General features: G+C 35.4%; 1 protein-coding gene across 1 annotated transcript in view; it reads right to left on the bottom strand.

Annotated features, from left to right (window-relative positions):
* Positions 1–17,138, bottom strand: part of SEMA3D (semaphorin 3D) — a 203,475-nt gene that overhangs the window by 76,164 nt on the left and 110,173 nt on the right. Inside the window, exons 5-7 of the mRNA XM_081079723.1 lie at positions 13,562–13,681; positions 8,722–8,815; positions 5,928–6,056 (exon numbers count right to left, since the gene is read on the bottom strand). Coding sequence (XP_080935849.1) covers positions 5,928–6,056; positions 8,722–8,815; positions 13,562–13,681 — 343 coding nt within the window. The remainder of the gene's footprint in view (positions 1–5,927; positions 6,057–8,721; positions 8,816–13,561; positions 13,682–17,138) is intronic.

The following is a 17,138-nucleotide window of genomic DNA, read 5'->3' as shown; positions in this document are numbered from 1 at the left end:
TGAAGTCTAGCTGAACAGAAGTTTTATAACTAAGGATATAAAAAAGAAGCCATTTTGAGACTGGTAGGAAGGGCTGAGATGTGAAACAGGTAGGCCTCAAACCGTCTGGCAGATGAAAATTGGAAGGAATATCTCAGCCAGAGAGTTTCCCCACGAAAGAACAAGGGACCCCAGCCTCACAGCAGGTTCGCCAGCCAGGAGTACTGGTATTAGGAAGAGGAGCCTCCACAACATCTGGTTGTGAAAAAAAGTGGGGATTCCAATCCTAAAGGTGGGATGGAAGGCTGAGGGAAACCTACACAACCTCTTAAAGAGCTTGCACAGACTCATTCGCAGACACTCACACTGAGTTCCGGTGAAAGGACAGTGACTCAGGGGCATGAGAGACATACAGAGAAAGACTAAGTTGCATGGCTGCAGGATAAGGATTGGAAGGACAGTTGCCATTTTCCCTGTGTGGGGTCCTTCTCCCATGCAGCCAGCGGGCATTCACCATCTTTCCTGTATTAAGCCCCGTCCCACAGGCCAAATCTGAATCTGAATTGGTCTGGTGAGCGCTGCTTACTCCATCCTGGTGACTCACTGAGATTCCACCACAGCCAACTCCATAATGCATAAGGTTTTATTAGCAGCTGAACCTTAAGGAAATTTGCAGCTGGCAGCAGGTCTCAAAGTGTACAAGTAAGGGCTTTTTGCAGAGCTACCCAGACCCAGCACAGGTGGCAGCTGTCATCCATTCAAACTGTGTCCTCTCTGATACGACTCCAAGTCCAGCATAGGCAGTGACCAACCACAGATCGCTTAGTTGTTCCTACCAAGTAGTACCCAGCTGGTTACAGACAGTGGCCTGCACCAGAGCCCCTCCCAAAAGGTGACAGAACCAACATACTTGGAGATTGGCTTCAGACCACAGAAGAGTACCACCCAACTAGACCTACAAATGGCACACCCAAAGAGCAGTCTCAACAGGCCCCGGAGCCTACTGGGGTGAATCTCCCTCCTTATGTTAAACCCCATGTACAACAACCCATAAGCAGTGGACGTGGTCAACCCCCGCAGCTATGGAGACTTAGGAACAATCCTACCCATTGACTACTAATACTAACCAAGGCTCAAATATAATTGCAAAGCACACACAACCCACACAAGGGACACTTATGGAGCACCCAGCACACATGACCAGGGAGACTGTGCCATCTGGCCCCATAGGGCACCTACTACATAATGCCACCTAGCAAGAATAAGAGACATAGCAGATCTACATAATACATACTGTGTTCCCCCCAAAATAAGACCTAGCCAGGCAATCAGCTTTAATGCATCTTTTGGAGCAAAAATTAATATAAGACCAGGTATAATAAATTTATAATATAATATAATGTAATGTAATGTAATATAATATAATATAATATAATATAATATAATATAATATAATATAATATAATATAATATAATATATAATTTTTGTTCCAAAAGACACATTAGAGCTGATTGTCCGGCTAGGTCTTATTTTTGGGGAAACACGGTAGAAACAAACACAGACGGAACCAAGTTTGAGGTAACAAATAAATACACCCCAAATGAAGTACAGGAGAGAACTCCAGATAAAGAACTAAACAAAATGGAGGTAAACCACCTACCAGAGACAGAATTCAAAATACTGATTATAAGGATGATCAAGGAACTTAGTGAGAACTTCAACAAAGAGATAGCAAGCAAAAAATCAAGACATAGAAACCATAGAAAAGAACCACTCAAAAGTGAAGAATACAATAACTGAAATGAAGAATGCTCTAGAAGAAATCAGCAACATACTAGGTGAAGCAGAGGGTTGAATCAGCAATTTGAAAGACAAGGTAGCAGAAAACATCAATCAAAACAGTAAAAAGAAAAAAGAATCCAAGAAAATGAGAATAGTTTAAGAGACCTCTGGGACAACATCAAGCGTTAACAATATTCACATCATAGGGGTACTGGAAGGAGAAGAGGGAAAGCAAAGTATTGTAAACCTATTTGAAGAAATAATTACTGAAAATTTTCCTAATCTGGTGAAGGAAATAGACATATAAACACAGGAGGTGCAGAGCGTCCCAAACAAGATGAACCCAAACAGGCCTACACCACAACACATTATAATTAAAATGCAAAGGTTAAATACAAAGAGAGAATGATAAAAGCAGTAAGAGAAAGGCAAGTAATATCTTATAAGGCAGTCCCCATAAAATCGTCCATTGATTTCTCAACAGAAATTTTGCAGTCCAGAAGAAATTGGTAGGAAATATTCAAAGGGATAAAAAAGAAAGGATTTACAATCAAGACTACTCTACCCAGCAAAGCTTTCATTTAAAATCGAAGAACAGATAAAGAGCTTCCCAGACAAGAAAAAGCTAATAGTTTATCTCTACCAAACCAGTATTACAAGAAATGTTAGAGGGACTTCTTTAAGACAAAACATAAATAAATAAAATAAAATAAATAAAAAAGAAAAGAAAAAGAAAAAGATTAAAAATATGAATAATAAAATGGCAATTAACTAAATATCTATCAACAATTACTTTAAATGTAAATGGATTAAATGTTCCAATCAAAAGCATAGGGTGGCTGAATCGATAAGAAAACAAGACCTTACATATGCTGCCTACAAGAGACTCACTTCAGATTGAAAGGCACACACAAACTGAAAGTAAAGGGATAGAAACATTTATTTCATGAAAATAAAAACAGGAAAAGAAAAAAAAAAGCTGGGGTAGCAACTCTTATAACAGGCAAAATAGACTTTTAAACAAAGGTTATAAGAAGAGACAAAGAATGACACATCAATCCCACTCTGAGTACTTATCCAAAGAAACCCAAAATGCTGTTTTGGGGAGATGCGTGCATCCGTATGTTCATTGTAGCATTGTTTACAATGACCAAGATGTGGAGGCAGCCTGGGTGTCGGTTGATGGAAGAATGGATAAAGAGGAAGGAGGTGGTACACATATATAAGGGAATATTGCTCAGCCAGGGAAGGGACTGGCATCTTGCCATCTGCTGCAGTATGGATGGACCGGGGGAGTACTGTGCTGAGTGGAGTGTCAGACAGAGAAATACAGATGCAGTGTGATTTTGCTTATATGTGGAATCTAAAGAATAAAATAAATAAACAAAACAGAAACACACTCATAGATAAAGAGAGCATTTCAATGGTTGCCAATGGGAGGGGGTTGGGGGCATGGGTGAAAAATGGGACAGGATTAAGTAGTACAAATTGGTTGTTACAAAGTAGGTAAGGGGATGTAGGTTATAGCATAAGGAATATAGTCAATAATATTGCAATAAGTATATATAGTTTCAGATGGGTGCTAGATTTACCGGGGTGATAAATGGTCAGGGCGTGGGGGGAAAGGGTGAAAAAGGTGAAGAGATGAAGAAGTATAAATTGGTAGTTACAAAAATGTCATGGGGATGTAAATTAAAGCATAGGGTATATAGTCAATGATATGGTAATAGTTGTATAGTGCCAGATGGGTACTAGACTAGTCAGGGACATCGTTACTTAAATTATATAAATGTCTCACCACTATGCTGTATACCTGAAATTAATATAAAATAATATTGAATGTTAACTGCAATTAAAAAAAAATTTAAAGGGGGGAAGGTGAGGGAAAAAGTGGTTCGAATTTCTAGATGTAAAACAAATAAGTAATGGCAATTTAATATACAGCATAGGGAATATAGTCAATAATAATGTGATAGAATGGTACATTGTCACATGGTTGCTGTACTTATCATGATGATCATCTCTTTATGTATGTAAATGTTGAATAACTATGGTGTATACCTTAAACTGATATAATGTTGTATGTAGCCATATTTTTTTTTAAAAAATCTTAAAAAAAAAAATCTACTGTGTTTCTCCGAAAATAAGATATAGCCAGACCATCAGCTACAATGAGTCTTCTGGAGCAAAAATTAACATAAGACAAGGTCTTACATTCTATAAGAACTGGTATTCTATTCTGTTCTATTCTATTCTATTCTATTCTATTCTATTCTATTCTATTCTATTCTATTCTATTCTAAAGACCCGGTCTTACATTATATTATATAAAACCCGGTCTTATATTAAAATAATACCAGGTCTTACATTAATTTTTGCTCCAAAAGATGCATTAGAGCTGATGGTCCGGCTAGGTCTTATTTTTGGGGAAACACAGTATGTACCCTTATGTTCACTGTAGCATTATTTATGGTGGCCAAGTCATGGAAAACAACCAAATTGTTCTTTGATAGATAACTGGATAAAAAAGATGTGACAAATATATACAATGGAATACTACTCAGCATAGAAAAGATGAAATACTGCTATTTGTAACAACATGGATGGATCTTGAGATTATCATGCTAAGTTACATAATTCAGACATAAAATGTGGAGAATCTTATGACTTCATTCATGTGTGGGACATAAAACTGAAAGCAACATATGAACAAGACAAACAAACACAAACTCATAGACACAGACAATAGTTTAGTGGCTACCAGAGAGTAAGGGGGAAAGGGAGTGGCAGAAAAGGGTAAATAGCGTCAAATATATGGTGATGGAAGGAGAACAGACTGGGTGGTGAGCACAATGCAATATATAGATGATATATTATAGAATTGTACACTTGAAATCTATGTAATTTTACTAACCAATGTCACCTCAATAAATTTAATTTGAAAAGTATATCTTATTACCTAAGCAGATAATGATTTTCCACCATTACAATGTCTGGAGTCCTTCTCAGACCAATTATATCCATAAAACGGCACAAAGCTCAAGAAGATAGTCCTATCTTGCATTAGTGTAAGAAATAACAAATAATCACTTATTTGGGGATATTCTAAATTTGTTCTATTAGGATTCTCTTTTGGTCAATGAAGATCACATTGTTGTATAAACAAATGTATCTGGATATTTTGATTAAGAAATGTTTTTCAAGAGTTTCCCCCTTTTGTTTATGTTGTCACTTATGGAGAGACAGAAAGATAGCCTCTAGGATATCTCTGCCCCGCCTTCTCCTCTAAAACCCAATACTTATAGTGGGAATGAGAAATGCTCTCTGTCTGTTTAAACAGCAGTGTTATGTTACTCTGTCAGGCAGTAGAATAAAGTCCTGTTAATTAGAAAACTTTAGAAAATCATGATAAAACCTTAACTGTTGTAGGCAGTAGGGAAAATAAAAAGCCTTGCATTGTTCTTTGAATTAAATTAACCTGAAGCTCATGAACTTTACTAACAATTATCACCCTTACAAACTTTAATTAAAATAAATAAATACATACATACATACATACATTTAGGTTTCATTTTTGTTTTGATTTTAAAACTCAGAATACCGTATGACCCCTAAACAAAAAAGTAATTAGACAAACTGATCTCAATATCAACATGCTTAAAATTATTACCCCACACATAAATTTTCTGTAAACAAAGAAAGTTAGAATTACAGTCTAATCTCTTTCCCTTCGCTCCTGGAGAATATTTGGCTTAGTCATTAAAAAGCAGACTGAAGGAAACAACTGCTGACTTGAAACCCACCTTTGCAAGAGACAAGTTATAAGACCTTGACCAAATTACTCAGCTTCTCTCTATCTCAGTTTACTTCTCTTTAAAAAGTGTATAAGAAAAATATGTAACTCATATGTCATTGTGAATATTTTTAAGACTCAACTAGAGCATAGACTTGTCAAGGACAATAGTGCACACTCAATATATGTCAGCTATTATTATATACACAACAGACTCTGGAGGTATGTCTAACTTAGTGAGCATTATTTCAAACCTACTTTATAAGGTTGAGCTAAATCACTTCTCTCCTAACACATCCAAACAAATAATAATGAGTTTCTTATCTTCCCAAAAGCAAAGGCAAAATAATGAAAAGTGAGAAAGTCACTCACCATTGAGCCAGTAGTGCTCTGAAATGTCAGTTCTGATGTAATGATGGTCTTGAGTAGACCCAAGGGACCGCGTGAATGCAGTATCTTTGCCAAGGAAATCAGAAGCTGTTCCAGCATAGAGGTACTCATCTGGGTGGGAGAAAAGAATACACAGGACTTCTAAGAGTTTACCAGCCGAAACTATTTACAATATACTAATTTCACTGCATGAAACCAAAGATGTTTATTGCTTAACACCAGACTATACTGATGTTATAATTCATAAATTTCACCTTCAGATTTTGAAAAATTTGCTTAGTTGAAGAAAAGATAACGCAATGAACTTTAGTAAGCTGATGCTAGATACTTGAATATGAAAAGGGCCAAAGGCTTCTGAATTAATAACTACACATGCATTGGCTTCTCTTACGAATGAACTCTTCTTCTTTTTCTTCTCCTCACTAACAATTCAAGGATATATCATAATTAGGAATTCCTCTTTGTAGTAAAACACACACACACACACACACACACACACACACACACACACACAAATATTAAAAAGTAAATGCCATAATGAGGAATGGATTGTATAATTAGTATTTACTTAACCAACACAGCCTCAATGGCCACAACTTTTCTTTACCTAATCTCTGCTGAAAGGGAGCTTTCAGCACTGAAGTCATTCTTTGTAATTATAACATGTTGCATTCCTTGTAGCTAGTCATGTTCTCTAATAGTTCTGATAAACAGGAATTCCTGAAAAAGGAAAGATGTTGCCATTACAGCATACCAAAATTCTTTGTCCTGTTATTTATGTAAAGTGCCTAGCCATGTTTTACCGGGGTGGGGAGCAGGGAGGAAAAGGAAAAGAAAGAGGAAGAAGAGGAAGGCGCAAGAGAGAGAGAAAGTGGCTTGGAAGGGACAGGAGGATGGGGAGACACATAGAGGAAGGAGGAAAAGAAGATGAAGGAGAGGAGAGGAGGAAAGGACAGAGGGAAAAGGAAAGATGGGGAGAAGGGGGGGTAGAGAAAAGGATTGAGGGTGAAAAAGAGGGGATGGGGGTCAATATTCTCTAAAGCTTATTAATGCATTATTGGGGCGGAGGGAAGTGGCAGAAAAAAATGCTGTTCCTATGGTAGAATGTGTTGCCCTTCAGAGAGCAAAGCCTCTATTTCAAGAAATCTTCAGTCAGCTATTATGGGCTACACTTAATGGACAAAAAGTAAAACAAAAAACAAAAAAGCCTATTCTCTACAGAGCATTTAGTTTAGTTTAGGTGTTTTGTTTGTTTGTTTGTTTTTATGCCTAAATAGAAGAACAACCTAAGGACATTGCTTTATCACTAAAATCCAGTTTTCCTCAGAAACATCTTTCAAATTCTGCCTTTGTATACGTGATTCAGATACTTTCTTAACCCTCTGATTATATCTATCTGAATAAACCTCTTACTGAACGACCTGAGACAAGCAACCTAAATAGTGACAATAGTGAACTTTCAAAGGAGTAAAAAAATGAAATACAAAAAAGAGAAATCCAGTTATGTGAAGTAAATGTGGATATGGCACGGATGCCATCTCTTAAAGCGTTCACCTAAAGTATATGGTAAATGGCAATATTTCATTTTGGGGAAAATTTCAAAACGCAGAAGTACAAAAGTAACAACATCAACAAAGACATTATGAAAAAAGGTTTGGTAGGAGTAAAGGAAACACATGATTAATTTGAAACATAGATTTGTGGATCTTTGAACACTTTGTCAGGAAAAAAAAATGTATGTTTCAACTCCAAAATGGGTTCTGTATATCCTGGCTTTAAAGCTGACTCTGTTGTATTTAAACTACTTAGACTTAGGGATTCCGAAGAGGGGTTACCAGTACCTACAATCTATTGTTTTTTATCAAAGGTGTGTCCGTCCTACTTGGCAGATCAGAATCACAAATCATCTATCTCATTTTATTGAGGATAATGACTGTACATTAGTCACGATTTTCAAAACACAAAAGCACACGCTTTCACTTCAAAGGAAGATCAGTGGGTCTCACTAAGTGAAAATTAAAACGTCATGGTGCCTCATTCTTGTAGTCTATTCAAACATTTGATAGACAAGTTAAATAAAAAAAGACTAAAGTCATGAACTAAACCAAGACAAAAGGAGTCCTTATAATGGTTATGCAGACATTCCTCAGAACAGACTTCAAACCACACAGAACTGACTTCTTTAAACAGGAGACTCATTTTATAAAAGAATTTAAGACATATAAAGAACAAGAGAAGCCTGAACATGCTAGCAAAAATTTCTCATTTCCACTAAAATAATCAGGTTATGGTGAAATTGGGGGAACAAGTTTAGAACATTCTATTACTTGTACTTTATAGTTTGATTCATTTCTTTTATCAGTCTATCCACTTATATCTTAATACTTCTGCTTAAATTTTCAACATATTACTGTTTAAAGAAACTGCTAAATTTAACTTCCATAGTGAACCAAATAGGGACATATCTTAGTATAAGGAAATCTGAGCCATCTAAATGTAAAATTATAGAACAAGTGAGTGTGTGTCATATGCATTGAGAATTCAACCAGAAGTTCATCTAAAAAAAGTAACTGCAGATATTAAGGTTGGCTGAAGTCCTTCTTTATTGATAAGGATGCTAAGTATAGAAAGATTGGGTACTAAAATACTGTAACCAAACAGCCAGTGGAAGATTCCAAAATAATCTTTTACTCAATTAAAAAAAAAAAGTAGTTTAATCTACACATACCTTTTTAGAAAAACACTTAAAACAAGAACTACCTGTCACTGATCTTACCTGTCATTACTGAAGCAAAAGGCTGCTGAGGATCAAAAGGACATTTCAGTCTGCCAGACTCCAAATTGTTTGTGTCTAGTTTGAACATAACTTCCTGTTATGAGAAATATTAACACAAATGAGATTTCTTAAAATACCAGAATCAGCAGGAACATAAGAGATAAGAACTCAATTCTAATTCATTAATTCCACACAAATTGATTTTTGAGCATCTAGCATGTGCCTCATGCTGTGCTCCTTACCTCTTTCGCAAACTCCATTTCCGGCAAGACTCAATTCCCATGTTTTGGTTTCCATTTGCCCAAAGTAGTAATGATAATACTGAATTAAATTTTCAGTCAGAATTAGTAGTATGTTTATCATTTGATTTAGTCTGGATCACTATCATTATCAATATCACCATCAAACATATATGTCTTAAGCCTAACTAATTTGTTGAGCCTTAATAAAGCCAATTTCTTCATCTAAAAAATAAATTTACTACAATTATTACTTTTCAAAGCTGTTATGGTCTATTTACTGAAGCATCTGTAACTTTTCCAAGTTACTTAAGCCATGTGATATTTTGTAATTTCAATGACATAAAAGTGTTCTAAGGTAGGCAGTTCATTTTCAGAGCTGTTGATACATGTGGGCAAAAAAAAAATAAAAAATCTTGTTGTATTTTTACTTTTATGAAAACACTGTACACATTAAAAACCACATACTTTTATTGGCTGAAACATCTATTTTTACAATAATGACCACAGACCGAGTGACACTGGTAGGCTTTTAATATTCAGGAAAAAATAACATTTTAAGTTGGACTTTCCAAGAAAAATATGAATGTATAATGAATATGGCCCCATGAGCTTGAGTATTTCATAATAATGACAACACTACCATCCAGCAAAACAGCTGATGACTCATCCTGCCTATGCACTAGTTAGAGAAATTCAGCATTTCAGGCATTTTCTCTAGATGACACATCTACAGAGTTCTATTAGAGCACACATACATATAATAAGAAAGGATCATTCATTGCTACTTATCTAGAAATCAAGCAATGAAGCAAAGAAGATAGAGGGAATTGGATCATCTGTTGTATTACATCGGCTCTTTTTCTTATGAACAGAATGGACCGTAACCACTGCTTTAAAAAAAAAAGTAATAGCAATTTAAATAGCATAGTTAACAATTGCTATTTCATACTTCTCAGCAAATGCACTTTAATACTAATAGCAATGGTACCTAACAGTTAATAGGCACTGACCATGGGCCAGGAATTTTATGAACTTTGTTCCATTCAATCTTCACCATAAGCCTAACGATGTAGCTACTTTAAGAATTCCAGCTTTACAAGAGGAATATTGAGGATCGAAGGGGTTTAGTACCTTGTTCATTATTGCATAGTCAGTAAGACGAAAAACAGTTCCTGGAACTCAGGGCTGTCTCCAAAGTTTATGCTTTTAACTAATCTAGTCCCAGCATTTCAAACTCGTGAACTTAAAAATTGTGTTGAAATCAATTTATAATAGACTCGCCTTGACCATGTAACATGATCATGCCCAAGTCTGTTTAATTAGAACAGGTCAGCTAATAACAAGTTATGACAGTGGAGCCCAGGCATGTAAAAAGTCCGGAGAGAACACATTTAGAGTATTCTTCCCAACTGTGGGTGCGACTAGAGATAAGTCAGGAAAAAAAACACCTGTAGACATTGGCTCTTCAGGATGTTTAAATATCATTAAAGGAACATTATTCTAAACAGATCAAACTGAACTGTTGACTCTAAAGCCTATAATGGAGTTAGTGTAAAGGGGGAAAGTAAGCTGAATCATGATGTGCCAGAAGATCATAGTAAAAAGCTGAAAAATCCAAGAAACTATCTGAGAGAATGCCAGTACTGTATGCAAAGTACTGGATAAACCCCATAACTGTATAGGCTTCTGTTTTCAAAGGCAACATTTCACTAAATTCCCAAGATAAGTCCATTAAATTGGTACTTGTGGAGGCTGAGGACAAGGTCTCCCTTCTAATCTCCTGGGGAAAGGAGATAGCAGGAAAGCAAGTTTCCTTGAGCCGGAGTCAAGGACACCAACAGGAAAATGATGTAAAATGTAATAGCTGATTAAGTGGACTGCTTCAGATAAACTGACTGAATTACATGACACTTCAATTTTACAAGGTTTTTCCCATTGCATTCCTTAAGCCTAATTAAATATGCAAAACATATCTATCTAAGCTGCACACAGAGAAATATTGTTGAAATAAAGTGATAAGGAGAGTGATAGGAAACTTTTACTCATCACAACTAGGCAAAGTTATTATTAATATCATCCCTAGTTAAAGATGCGAGTTTGCAGTAGCACAGGGGAGATTCCAGGGGGAAGAACATAAGAACACATCAATACTTTGAACCTAATTATTTAACAATTACATGTATATATTAATATATATATATACACACATATTCATATATGTATATACATATATGTATATATGTATATATTTATATATATACATATAGCATATATACATTGCAGATGTTATTTTTATATAAAATTTACATATGTATGTATATATATACATACACACACACACACACACACAAATACACTTTTGAAATTCTTGCCTCTTTACCTTTCTGGGTTCCTGTTGCCTACCATGGCTAAATATTAAGTGACAGGAATGAAGCAAGTGCTATGCCAAAGCCTATACTATCATTTTCTCATTATATCCTCAAAATAAGTGTGAGGTAGTTAGTATTATCATCATTGTTTTGCTGAATAAACAGCAGCTTGGAAAGCATATGCAGTGTACAGAAGAGCACGGAGCTGGTAAATGACTGGGGCCGTAATTCTCACTCTGGCTCCTCACGCTCAAATGATTAGTTGTTGACAACAGCTCTGACTTCTGTCCTGAAATCCGGATCCAACTGCCCACTTGGCATGACCTCCTGAATATTTCTCAAATGCAAAACATACAAAACTAACTCACCATGCTCCCCACAATGTTACTATTCTCACCTCAATAAATAACACCACTCTCCAACTCACTGCCAAAGACAGAAATCTGGGATTCATTTTAGCTTTTTTATGCTTCTTCCCATTGCCCCAACTACACTGAACAGGAGTCCCCAGAAAGGGGACTTCCCATACTTCTCTCCTCCGTCCCTAATATTTATTGCTGTTCCCTCTTCCCAACCACACTACAGTAACGTTATCTGTTTGCAAACCCTAAGGCCTTCTAAACTCCCTCTGGAAGGACATTAAATTCCTGGCATTTAAAAAGTTAATAATCTTCAAGCAGGGCTGAATACAATTACCTGTACCCTGGACCAGCAGCAAACTCACAAGGCTCAATACCCCTGCTCACTCAATTCTCTTACTCACAGAACTTGTAAATTTGACTGCCTCTGGGCTTCTTGACAGTCCCAAGCTAAGTAATTAGCTCCATCTAAATTCCTTTTTAGCACTTGTGACTTTTAGGAGCTAAAAAAACACTATTTTCACCCTTCAGCAAGGTTGTGAGTTTGGCCTTTAGCCTCAGGCTTCAGAACACATCCAAGCTGTGGGTCTATCTCATGTATTTACACCATAATGCTGTGAGCTACTATTATATATTACCCTTCATCAAAGCTAGGCAAGAGAACATTACACAAGCAACAAAGAATGATGGATTCAAGTTGCCAAGTCTCCTAGTGCTTCAGAGAATTCACTATCAGGGTTGCTTTATTTTCAAACAGTTGAATCTGGGCTGGTTAGACAAGTCGATTAGAGAGGAAAATTTACCCAGCTACAGTTGTGGGTTTGATTTCTGCATGACTCCATTAAGCCAATGTAAAGAAACCTGTTCCATAAACCCAGACTTTAAGTTCAAACACACAGCCAATCATCCTGCAAATATGTGCAGTTATTCAAAGTATATACATAAACATAAGGATGATAGTGCAACCCATCAACTCATACAAAGATACACTTTAGAGTACACGATCTAAAACTCAGTTGTGCATGCTTGCTCTAGAGACAGACTGCTTCGGTTCAGTTCCTTGCTAGACCATTTATTAGCTGAGTGATCTTAGGCATGTTATTTAATTTCACTGAGACAATTTTTACTAACTTGTAAATTGGAGTTATAAAGGTACCAGCTTCATTAAGAGTGTTGTGAAATTCCAAAGAAACAATCCAAATGCCTGAAATAGTCCACGACACTAGAAACCACTCTAACCTATTAAGCTATTAACTAATTACTAAAATCTCCATGTTTCTCATTTACTGAAATGCTCATTGATAGCAGGGATACATTACTCCTAATGAATACATCCTTTATCTCCACTATGTTAATTTGGTCCAGCAGAAATAATGAGTTCAATGTGCTAATATGACTATCTATACAATTTTAAAAAGATAAATCATTAAATTTTTCTGTACTTAACATCCATTATTGTAAACATAAGTAACAGGCTAAATTTGTTGGATACAAAAAACGAAATTACTTATAAAATATAATTCCATTGCAAGGTCTTATGGGAAATGGATTTTTACCGACAGCAACATACTGTACAAATCTAGTATAAAGGAACTGCAAGAGAAAATGAAGACATACATAGAGCCCATAGAAAACAAGCACTTTCAACATTTTACACTATTAATTTTGATCATCTCACTAAATAAACGTTTAATAGAAAAAATTTTAATTAGGTAGATAAAGTATAATCAAAATGGTAATCCTTAAAGTGGTTGGGAACATGAGTTCTTATACAGTTCATATATGTTTCCATCTTTATATGCAAATCTGCCTGTCTAATGCCATAGGCATTAAGTAACAAGGTGAAACAATAAATTTTTTATCATATTACCTCCTTGTAGAGTCCAAGATCAATATATCCACATATGGGATGAAATGCTCCGGTTCCACAAACGTAAATGTGAGTTTTATTATAAGGCTGAAGTACTCGAACGAAATTTGCACATTCTGTCTATTGGGCATAAAAAAAAATAAATAAAAGCATTATTAGCACACAATTCAAGTTTTTAAAAGATTATCATCCATGCCACCTATTTTCAAACTAGATGAGTCATCAAAAATAAAAGAAAAAAATGATTTACAAGAAATGTTTAAACATCTGACTTAGCAAAGGACGCAAAACAAATTAGAAACTGGACTTTGAAGCCTTTGAAATTTTAAAAGTTTTGAACGAATCAGAGTGCTAGAATGCACATCTCTAAACTAGTACTCAGTGGGGCCTAGAGAATGAATATACATAGAATGTTAATGAAGTATCCATACTTTCTTCCAATAATTACCCAGAGAACAAAACCCTTCATGTTCTGATGTTCCCATATTGTCTATCCCATATAGATTCTACTGTTTGCAACACCAACTGTCTCAGCTACACCGAACAAAACACTGAACACAGGTGTTTATGCCTATATATGTGTTCCATTCCAATTGGATGGAATTCCTTATCACTTTATTTCCATTTATCTTCAGTGTCACAGAGACTAAGAGTCAGATTAATTCCTGCTTATTCCCAGAATATCTTCTGTGTTTCCCATGAATATTTTTTTTAAACCAAGCCCAATCACTGAAGAGATTTTTACACTTCTGCTTGTTTATTCAGCTTCTCTAATAGGAGCAGGGCCACTGCATGTGGTTGCTTAGGATGTACGCAAAACAAACAAACAAACAAACAAAAAACCCACAGTCTTGTCTAAGGATGTGTAAATCACAGTACAGATGTCTTCAATATCCTGAATATTTTCATATGTTTAGTATATGTTCTCATATAATTGTTATATGTAGACTCCTTAAAAAGGAACATTTTATATTCACTAAGAATATTTTCTGGCAGATAGTATTGTGTAATAAAATCATATTATGTCACTTCTCTTGTGCCGAGGTGTCTGATGAAGAGAACTTTTTTCTATTTTCACAAAGGCACCGTAGGGAACTAGCTTCATGGTTTTTAACATCACGTTCCGCAATCTCAAAAGAAAACCTAATGCAGAGTAAATATGCCGTGCTAATGTTTTTGAACAAATAATGGAGACAGTAGTGTGAGAAACACTAAGGGTAAAGTCTAAAACTGTATATGGTCACCAGATAAGTTTGAAATGATGGCTTCATTGCAACGGTAAGAGGTTTTAATATTCTCTTTTATTTTGCTCACTGATGCTCACTGAAGGGACTTTCATTTCCTGGTCTTTCCCCCATGAAGAGATTTATGCAAGGGTGGGAACTACACAAGAAACAGTACACAGGGAGGAAAAGAATAGAATTATATGACTGAAGTGAAGTGGGATAAACCTACTGCCAGTCAATTCACCATTTTTTTAAAAGCTCGGTTTTACCAAATAGTCATATAATTTAAGGGTAATTGTTATGGACTGAATATTTGTGTGCTCCCCAAATTCATAGGTTGAAACCCCAACTCTCCAGTGTGATGGTCCTGGGAGATGTGGCCTTTGGGAGGTAATCAGTTTAAGAAGCAGGAGAATGGGATCCTCCTGATGGGATTAAGAAGAGACTGGGGCACCTGCTCTCTCACTAGGTCATGTGAAGATACCACAGGATGATGGCCACCTGCAAACCAAGAAGATAATTTTCACCAGGAACCAAATTAGCTGACAGTCTGGCCTTCCCAGCCTCCAGAACAGTGAGAAATAAATGTCTGTTTTTTAAGCCACCTTGTTTATGGTATTTTGTTATAGTAGCCCACGCTTAATAAGAAAGGCATTAATTTTACAAGATTCTGAACTAAATATTTGTATAAAGAAATAAAACAACTCCTTTTCCAGATTATAAATTACGGAGTCAGAAAGATTAAGGACTCTGAGAGACACAACACTGTTTAAAAAGGCCAGTGAGGCCTAGGATAAAGTTCCATACACACAAGAGATACAAGTTTAGTGATTATAAAGAAAAGGCTCTGAATAATACCTAAAACATTTCGCATGCTTTAACTTTTCTAGGAGAACTTTATTAAAATGCAGCCAGCCAGGGAAAGTAACCTATTACACTAGCTTCTGACTTGGTATGATGTTACCAAGGGTTTATTTATGAAACTCTCAGATTGGGCTGACATGGACTATATGAATGTATAGATGAGTCCTGAATTATCTGACACAGTTTACAAAAAAGTCACTTCTGCTCAAACTTTTCTGTAGTGAAGTTGATAAAGGGTCATTCTCTAAGCAGCCTAGGGGCAATGAAAAGGCACTGGTTGTCTGAAGGAAAGACACGCCTTCCTAAAAGATAAGATCTTTTACTTCAAATATGGCCTGGGGTAGATATTTCAGCAAACTGGTGATGTGAGGCAAAAACTTTACAATTATTTTCCTTTTAATGTGTAACTTATTTATTTATTTATTTGTTTGTTTATTTATACCTCAGATTCTGTGCTGTTTGCTTTCTATGTACAAAGACTTCATGTTTTGCTTAAATAGCATGAACAATAATTCACTTGAATTAATTCACTTAGCGACTTGGATGGCTATTAATGTGAGCATAATTCTGTGAGGCATGAAGAAAGATAACTTTAGAAGCAACTTTATAAATTTCCCTGAAGGCTGGCTAATCTGTCACCTATTGCTCACAATGACAAGGGTTGTTGTATCTGACCAAACAGTTCAATGCATTGAGTAATATATTCAACTTTGGAAAAAAGATTTAATTTATCTTTCTTTCTTTTATTCTTTGTAACTACTCCCTACCCTCACTATTAGAGAGAGAGAGAGACACAGAGAGAGAGGATTAAGACCCAGTATCAACTTTTAAAATTTCTCTCGTGATATTATTTGTTTCAGTATTTCTTCTCACATATATGCATATATATATATATATATATATATATATATATATATATATATATATAACTAAAACAAATATAAAACTGAGTTAGTTTTTGGAGAAAAGACAAGTATATATTAACACTTGGAATTTTAGTCTCTCCCTAGGTATGTCGTATTAACAAAAGAGAAGTACATGTAATTCTCTGGACTTATGTATATAGTACAATTAAATCCAATCAAGTTTTACATGTATTTCTGATAACTGAATTGTAATTGTTAAATTTAATTTATTTAGGTCATATATGAAAAGACACTCATGATTTGGGAATCTGATCCGTTTTTATTTCTGATTTCCGTTTTTCAGAATATTGTAGACCATTAAATATTTTTGATCATTCATCACATGCCTATCATTGTACTACATGTTAGGTTTGACTAGCAGACCTCAGAATCCAGTCTGCACAGATATCTGTTTAGATTAAAAGTACTGAAAATATTTTAACACTTCATAATAAACACATGAAAAAACAAATATCACATTTCTCTCTTAAAAGTGGAAGATCAAACTGGAGATTTCTACAGAGCTAAACCTAGTTGTGGTAGAAGAGCCATGAAAAACATTTTATAGAAAAATAAATGAGA

Source organism: Rhinolophus hipposideros, assembly GCF_964194185.1.
Source record: "Rhinolophus hipposideros genome assembly, chromosome: 18".
Lineage (NCBI taxonomy): Eukaryota > Metazoa > Chordata > Mammalia > Chiroptera > Rhinolophidae > Rhinolophus > Rhinolophus hipposideros.
The sequence above is the reverse complement of the archived record's forward strand: the minus strand, read 5'-3'. Positions and strand labels throughout refer to the sequence as shown.